Genomic DNA, 9096 nt, shown 5'->3' with positions numbered 1-9096 from the left:
CAAGGTGCTGGAAACATTTTGTGATACCCAGTTCTATAATCCAGAGTTTTATTGTTGTACATCTAATTACTTAGTTTTGGTAAGTGCTTTTCTATTGTTATACAGCTAATTAACTAGTTTTGGCAAGTGTGCTTTCCTATTATTGTACAACTAATCACCTAGTTTTGGTCTGTGTGCTTCCTATTGTCATACAACTAATCACCTAATTTTGGTCAGTGTGCTTTCCTATTGTTGTACAACTAATTACCTAGTTTTGTTCAGTGTGCTTTCCTGTTGTTGTACAACTAATTACCTAGTTTTGTTCAGTGTGTTTTCCTGTTGTTATATAACTAATTACCTAGTTTCGGTAAGTGTGCTGTCCTATTGTTGTAAGCTATGTTTTTAATTTAGATTTTTTTTGGCTAGAGAGTTTTTGATGTCTCATAATAAGCGCGTGGCTTAATGAGTACAACTTTCTAGAACGTGTTGTAAACGATTTCAACGATACAAGGAACGAGTTAGACTAAAAAATAAAGTTTGAAGATGGCTTGAATGTGTAATGAAGAAAATCTTAGTACACATTTAATACAGCACCAAGTGTTCAACCTTTTCACAAGTTTTTTCTACAAGACTTCAAGAGCGAGGTATTTTACCTTTACAATCTCTACTTGGTTGCAGGAATAAGATATTCATGCCTTCACGAAGTATTGGATAAGATGTTCTGGATATACAGATTTATGAGGCATAATTTATATGACTGATATTAGAATTATATATATATACTTTGTCTCTTAGCCTCGTTAAATTAGTTGTACATACATTGTCTTAGAAGACGACAACATGACTTCCGTCAAAACAATGAAGATCATTTGACCAAGACATTAACTATATATATTTCTTTTCTTTACAGCAAATATAATTACTTATTTGGCTTTTGCTATAGCAAAACTTGCCCATACAGGATAAATACAAGTTCAGCATTTCTACCGGGCCCTTTATGGCCAGGTGGTTAAGGCACTCGACTCGTAATCCGAGGGATGCGGGTTCGAATCCCAGTCACACCAAACATGCTCGTCCTTTCAGCCGGGGGACCGTTATAAAGTTACAGTCAATCCCACTATTCGTTGGTAAAAAGTAGCCCAAGAGTTGGCGATGGATGGTGATGACTAGCTGTCTTGCCTGTAGTCTTACACTGCTAAAATAGGGACGGCTAGTGTAGATAGCCCTCGTGTAGCTTTGCGCGAAATTCAAAACAAAGCAAAACCAAATCATTTCCACTGAGTGAATAAAAATAGTGCATGTGTTAATATACGCCGCTGTTTAGAGCAATTGTTTCTTTTCAAATAAAGTAATATGTCGATAAAAGGATGTTTAAAGTAGGACTAAACGTGAATAAAGTGTTTAGATGGTGTCGTCAAATTCAATTTTTCGCGCGTGCTATGTGCATAATGGATCGATTTATAATTTGGAAATTTTGCACACCTATTCTTTTCGTATAGTGACAAGAGATACTTTTAGGGTTAAAAGGTAAATTTCTAAACAAAACGTTAGGTTTACCAGAGTTGAGAAATACATCATTCTTGACATAACAATAAAATTTTAGCGTTTAGTAGTGGTTGTCACAGACACATTTGGGAATATGAAACGTAGTTTTTTATCATAAGTAATTTTGCTTTAAAAAGGTTTTCTGAATTACTATGTGCATAAGTGATACTATTTGGATTATGGCTGAAAACGTTGTAGCAGCGGAGATACTCAACTGATGAAACCACGTGCTGTAATCATTCTACCTACAATGTCAGAACATTATAATCTTAATTTACTTGATTGCGTATGAGTAGTGATTTATGTAAGTAGCATGTTTTGATCAGAAGCTGATATTGAATTGATAGCATTTTCAACAATAACGTTGTTATTTGGTAATTATTTTGTCTTCTTATATTTTTGTGTAACTTTATGCCAAGTTACTTAGATTCAGACAAAGAGATTTTACTGAATATTAGTGGTGGTGTTAAAACTGTTGGATTTTCTTCATTGTAATTTCATTTATTACCAGGTAAACATGACATCGTGTAATTTACAGTTAAATTTTTATTAGTGTTTGCTAAACTTACCCAGCGAGTCCAGTAGTTCGGAATAAATTTGTGTTTTACTCTCATTGCAATTTAAACACCTCGGAACATCATAGTCTGGTACATTTTCTGGTACATCGTATGACCCTACTGCCACCTAGTGGAGGATGTATGAATATTATGCCATTAAATTAACATGCAAATTTTGCACAATAAAAAGAATGACAATAAAGGTAACAAACGTGATGATTAGAATCCACTTACTTGCTAACATAGAATTATCATTCGGTTTTCGTTTTAATTTTTAAATACAGTTACATAATCTTTTTCTTTACAATTCTTTTTTATGACAAAGGTCCGGTGTCCTTTGCTTTATTATCAACATTTACGTATAGTTAACTATCATTCAGCAATTTCTAGTTCACACTTTATTCTCCTAATTTAATGCACTTTGAATAGGCCTACAAACAATTTTAAAGATATACACGGTAAAAGAATAATATATATTATATTCAAAGACTAAGAATTGTTCTTAAAAAAACAAAAAAACAATATAATTTAAGAAGTAACTCTACAATTTTACAAGACTAAATATTTACAAACTTAAAATTTTCTTTATGAAAAATGGCATAGCTATTCGCAAGAGACTGTACACTAAAGAACAAGAATGTAACTGTTTTATTATATATTAGTTGCTCTCGTAACCCTAATTATTAATAATACTAAATATCAAAAAGTTCACGCACATTCTTCTCTTATACTTTTATAAAACTAACATTTTCTGCAAGGATCTGAGAAAAGTATTTGACACCTACCTCCACAACCTAAAAATTATTATTTTTAAACACACTTACCAGATTAATAAAACTAACTTTCGGTCATGATTAGTTTGGAGATTTGGTTGTTTTTTGTTTTTGTGTGTGTGTGCGTGCATATCCACTCGAAATTTCTTTGTAACAACAACTGTGAGAACTAAAATTATAAGGACTTAGATGGGAGTTGCTGTTAGCATAAAAGAGAAGCCCAAGAGTTGGCGGTGGGTGGTGATGACTAGCTGCCTTCCCTCTAGTCTTACACTGCTAAATTAGGGACGGCTAGCACAGATAGCCCTCGAGTAGTTTTGTGCGAAATTCCAAAAACCAAACCATAAAAAAAGTTTCACAATACTTTTGTTATTCGAATAGATTTGTCTGTTTGATTGATTGTTTTGGGTATTCGCACAAAACTACATGAGTTATATGTGCCAGTTGTCTTTATTTTAAAGCAAAAGAGGTAACTCGTCAATGATACCAAATAACAATTCTCAAGCTACTCTAACTGAATAATGTGATTTAACCAACTCTTCTATAACGAACCTACAATCACAAAATGAGAAATACAATTTATTTAATTTTTGTGTGTCTGTGTGAGGTAAAAGGATATGATTTATTGGTTTTTCTCGAATCCACAGTCCGGCCTGCTAAAGAAGGCCATGCCTGGTAAAAAGAAAGTAAGAAATTCTTATAAATTTATTTTAACTTTATCGGAAAAAACGAAGTAAAATGTATTAACATAGCCGCAAACAGTAAAATACGCTATTAAAAAAAAGTTACGAATCTACCTGTACAAACGATCAGTTTAGTTTATTGAATTTCGCGCAAAAGTACACGAGAGCCATCTGCGTTAACCGTGCCTAATTTAGCAGTGTAAGACTACAGGGAAGGCAGCTAATCATCACCGATCACTCTTGGGCTACTCTTTTACTAACGAATAGTTGGATTGACCGTCATGTTATAACTTCCCCACGGATGAAAGGGCAAGCATGTTTGGTGTAACGGGATTCGAACCCGCGACCCTAATATAACGAGTTTGGTGCCTTAACCACCTGGCCATGCCAGACCGCGTTTGAAAGTAGCAATGCATAACTTGAAAGATATATTACAAACATAAATTCAGTTAGCTTACTTCGTTCAAATATAATAAAAAAATGGTTAAAACGTATTTAAAATTTAATATCTAGCTTTTGAATTTTGAAAATATGAAATATGGCTTTAAATGTACAGAAAGTTTTAGAACTAATTAATTAAAAAATATAGACTAATAAAAACTACCATAAACATTCACGGAAAGAAATGAGATCGCAGACCGATGAATAAATTCAAAGTTGCAAAGACGTTCAACTTTATAATATTTATTATTCGCTTATTGTTAAACACAAATTGGGCTTTCTGTATTGTGCCCACCATGAGTATTGAAAACCGGTTTTCAGTGTTATAAGTATAAAGATTTTCCTCTGTGTTAATGGGAAGTATTCTACTATCTATTAAAAAAACTATCATTACTGTTTTGTGATTTAAGAGATGTATTAATAAATATTTAACATATTGTTTACTTTAATAATATTTTCCACATGCGTAAATGTTTCATACGCTAATATCAAACTTATGCGATTTTATGTGTGTATAGCTTGTTAAAATTGGAAGCATGTTCATCTTTTGTCACAAGTTTTTTTTTATTTAAGAAACGATTTATTATTTAAGTGTAGTAACCTGTATGACCGACACACGTCACTACCATTCGAGCAAGTAATGTTTCCGCGCCTCTATTAAGTACAAGTAGAGATTTTAAGTTTATTTTCTGTCTTCCAAAGTCGGTACCAGATCTGCTTTCCGTTACTACCAAATATTTTTAGTTGGGTTGAACGACGAAAGCCAAAATATTATCTTAAACTTACTTAAGTATATATAGCATAATACTTTAAAAATTACAGTTTAAATGGAGAAGTATTTGAAAAAAATAGTCCTAGCATTTGTGATAAAAATCTCATAAACGGTTGTTTTTTTACGGCATTCTTTTTGTTTTCTCCTGTTTTGCATTCACGGTCATGATTTTTTCCAGCGGTAAAAAGAAAATATTTTGTTAAGCTTTTCCTTTTTCAAGAGTTAATAACGTGCATTAAAGCGCTTCTTTATTATATTCAGGCTTTTGAAAATCATTCACACACATACTATAATAGTGCGTTTATTTCAAGCCAGTTAATATTCAGATTTGAAGACATCATAAAAGAAATCTTGGTTATAATCACAGTGTTTAAGGGCCCGGCATGACCAGGTGGGTTAAGGCATAGGACTCGTAATCTGAGGGTCGCGGATTCGATTTCCAGTCGCACCAAACATGCTCGCCCTTTCAGCCGTGGGGGCGTTATAAAATAACGGTCAATCCCACTATTCGTTGGTAAAAGAGTAGCTAGCCCAAGAGTTGGCGGTGAATGGTGATGACTAGCTGTCTTCTCTCTAGTCTTACACTGCTAAATTCGAGACGGCTAGCGCAGATTGCCCTCGATTAGCTTTGAGCGAAATAAAACAAACAAACAAACACAGTGTTAAAAATGTGTTGTTTTTTTTAAATAAAAATTATTTACGAAAATCTATTTATAATATGCACTTGAAAAAATTCTAATTGCTTGTAACTGAAGGATTTGACGGTCGTAAACTCATCACGTTCGTAATAACGTTAATGTTCGATAATGTCTCTTAATAATCGGTTATTATGAAGCGAATAGTAAATTTCACGCAAACACAACTCAGTCACGTGTTTAGATTCCAATGACAGTGTAGTGAAAAAATAAACTTGAGGGTTGTTTTTCCAATTTAAACATCCTGGCATGGCCTTGTGGCGCATTCAGCTTCATTCCCACATACCAAATCAATTGCTTGTATTCGATAATATGCTTCATCCTTTCTTGAACTCGTTGAGAGATATCACTGCTTCACAATTTTTTTATACGTTTACTATTGTTTGATAGTCGAATAATAATACTGAAGTTTAGCTTTTTGAGACTGTCAGTCTATATATAGTTTTATGACTTTACTGACCACATTAAGATTGTTTATTTTTTTCAGCACATTATGCTTTGCACTAAAACAAACAACACACAAAGCACATCTTAACATTCTCGCCCTTTCAGCCGTGGGGGCGCTATAATGTAACTATCAATCCCACTATTCGTTGGTAAAAGAGTAACCCAAGAGTTGGCGGTGACCGATGATGACCAGCTGCCTTCTCTCTAGTCTTACTCTGCTAAATTAGATAGCCCTCAAAGCTACACAGCTTTGCGTGAAATTCAAAAGCAAACAAACAAAAAACACAAGAGGCTATTTACGCTGTAGTCCGTCTATCACAGGAAATAGAACTTCATATTTTAGTACTATATGACTGCAAACTTGCAGATTACTTACTGGGGGAAGCTGTTGGGGCATCAGTCTGGATAAAAAGATAATTATATTTTTTAAAAGTTGGGGATGAATAATGTTATTTTTAGTTGTTAAGAGATGACGCTCTAATACTATGCATGAGGTCAATTTTGTGATACACACCAGTATTTAATTTTTTTTTCATGCATTTTCACATTTAATTTAGTTTTGTTCCCACGAACAGAATACTTCAACCATGTTTGTGCATTAACGAACGAATGATTATTATCCCAAAATAGGTTTCAACTTTGATGTTTCCGTTCATCATTTTTTTACACTTGTTGATGGTCTTTTATATATATATAACATTAGGTCATACCATAAGTATGTCCGAAAATTTAATATAGAAAGTGCATCATCATTTCTGTGTTTGTAGAAGGCTTTAATGACTAAAATATGTAGTAGGACGTGCATGAAAATGTTCAGACAAATAAAAGAAACTAACCCAACTCCACTTTTTCAGATTATTAATCAAATAAACCCTTATGAAGATGGATGTGTCTGAGAAGCACATTAGACATATAATGCTTTATGAGTTTTAAAAAAGGCAATAGTGCAGCATAAACTACATGAAACATTCAAGTTGTTTATTGTGCAAAGTCTCTCAATAAAAGAAAATGTTTAAGGTGGTTTCAGATGTTCAGAGTAGTTGATTACAGCTTAAGTGATGCGCCACATTCAGGTCTTCCTGTTGAGTTTAATGACGACTTTTGCTGGGTGCACTTAATGAAGATTGTGTTGTAACAGTTGAAGAACTAGTACAGAAGTTTAATTTCACCATTCAACAATTCATTATCATCTGAACAGCTTGGAAAGGTCTCAAAACTTGGAAAATGGATCCCCCCATGATTTGACAGAACCCAATCTTAGAGCAAGAGTGGACATTTGCACTTCTCTGCACTCTTGTGAACGTAACTCACCTTTTCTGGACATGTTAATTGTTGGAGATGAAAAATGGATATTTCATAAAAATGTTAAGTGCCGCAGACAATAGCTCATTGTAGGTAAACTGGCTAAAGCACAGCCCAGAATGGACCTTCACCCTAGGAAAGTCTTGTTAAGCATTTGTAGGGATATTGTTGGTGTGATCCACTTTGAGTTGCTGCCACTCAATGTAACGATTACATCAGACTTCTATTGTCAATAGCTAGAACGCTTGAATGTTGCATTGAAAGAAAAGATGCCTGCTTTGATCAATCGTAAAGGTGTTGTGTTACACCAGGATAATGCACAGCCCCATACAGCAAGGATCACATCTACAAAGATTGAAGAGCTAGACTGGGAAAAACTTCCACATCCTCCTTATTCTCCAGACCTTGTCCCATCTGATTATCATCTATTCTGAAGTTTGCAGAACTATCTTGATGGAAAAGAGCTTTGAACACATGAAGATGTCAAAACTACCCTCTACATTCTTTTCATCCAAGAAGTGTAGAAGTGGCATACAAAAGCTTATGAATCGTTAAGAGGAAGTAATGAATAATAATGGAACATACATTATTGAATGAATAACATTAAAAGCGTTCGAAATTATTTCTTCTTTTCTGAAACTAAAATCGGACATTACTGGTAGTATAGCAAAGATTCTGGATTAAATAAATCAACTCAACCAAGAACGAAATTTTTTGTTAAACGTAATGAACTCGATGTAACTTTATAACTTACTTAATCAGTCTGTAGTTCAAAAGGTAAGATTTAACTGAAATTTATGAATTGGAGAAATCAAGCCATTGTTCACTTGCCCTATTTTCAAATCGATAACCAAGGACTAGAACTTCACAATTCAACCATCATCGTTTTGCTGCTGTTTCGAATACTAATATCTAATCTGTACATAACAAACAACTGATTTCGCTAATAAAATAAAATTATATTTATACATGTATGTGCCATTGATTTGAGGACGTAGGTTCAACTCTGAAATTTCCACGTAAAACAGTTTATATCAGAGTGCAAAGTTTTAAGTGTGTAATGAAATAAATATGACTTTATTTATTTATGGGTTCTGATTTTGAAAAAAACGACCTTCATTACATGCAATGTATCCAGTTGAGTGGATTATAAATCATTTAGTTGTGTGTACGCAGTTGACCATTAGTCTGTTTTAAATACTGCTAGGCCTAACACAGCGTGGTAGTTAGGGAACTCGGCTCACTGGTTCTAATGCCTGTCACCGAACACGCTCTCCCTTTCAAGCGTGAGGATGTTATAATATACGGTCAATCCCACTATTCGTTGGTAAAAGAGTTGGCGGTGGGTGGTGTTAAGTAACTGCCTTATCCATAGTTTATCACTGCTAAATTAGGGACAGTAAACGCAGATAGCCCTGGAGTAGCTTTGAGTGAATTTCAAAACGAACGAATGATTGTCTATTTCAAGAGACTATGTTCCAGACAGATCTAAAAGTCATTTTATAAATACTTGGATAGTTCAAAGAATGTGTTGGATATTTCTTTGTAGAAATGGACGTGAGGTATTTTGTTTTTCTAAAGGGCACAACTCTATACTTTATGACTTTTGGGCATATCTTAATTTACGTGTTTCATTATGAAAAGTCGATTACGAACTTCAAGGTCGAATGTGTAACTTGTTATGCAGATACAAAAATTGGCATGTAGCCAAGGTGTTTCTTTTTCTTTCTTATATATTGAGCTCGTGTATCGCAGCCGATTTCGAGTTAATAATCAAATATTAAAAACTTTTGCGTATAATACTTAAATTGACGAAGATTTAAAAAAAAATAAAAGATAGGTGTTATATTAATTTACATCGACAGCAGCGTAAGAAAGACAAAGTGTAAACTAATTGTCGTT

The 9096-nt window shown here is 33.7% G+C and overlaps 1 protein-coding gene across 3 annotated transcripts in view; it reads right to left on the bottom strand.

Annotated features, from left to right (window-relative positions):
• Positions 1 to 9096, bottom strand: part of LOC143233257 (breast cancer anti-estrogen resistance protein 1-like) — a 53193-nt gene that overhangs the window by 5611 nt on the left and 38486 nt on the right. For all 3 annotated transcript variants that reach the window (XM_076469263.1, XM_076469264.1, XM_076469265.1), the window contains one exon: positions 2094 to 2208. In XM_076469263.1, the coding sequence (XP_076325378.1) occupies positions 2094 to 2208 (115 nt within the window). The remainder of the gene's footprint in view (positions 1 to 2093; positions 2209 to 9096) is intronic.

This window comes from Tachypleus tridentatus, chromosome 12 (genome assembly GCF_004210375.1).
Source record: "Tachypleus tridentatus isolate NWPU-2018 chromosome 12, ASM421037v1, whole genome shotgun sequence".
NCBI lineage: Eukaryota > Metazoa > Arthropoda > Merostomata > Xiphosura > Limulidae > Tachypleus > Tachypleus tridentatus.
Note: the sequence above shows the minus strand (reverse complement) of the source record. Positions and strands in the feature narration are given on the sequence as shown.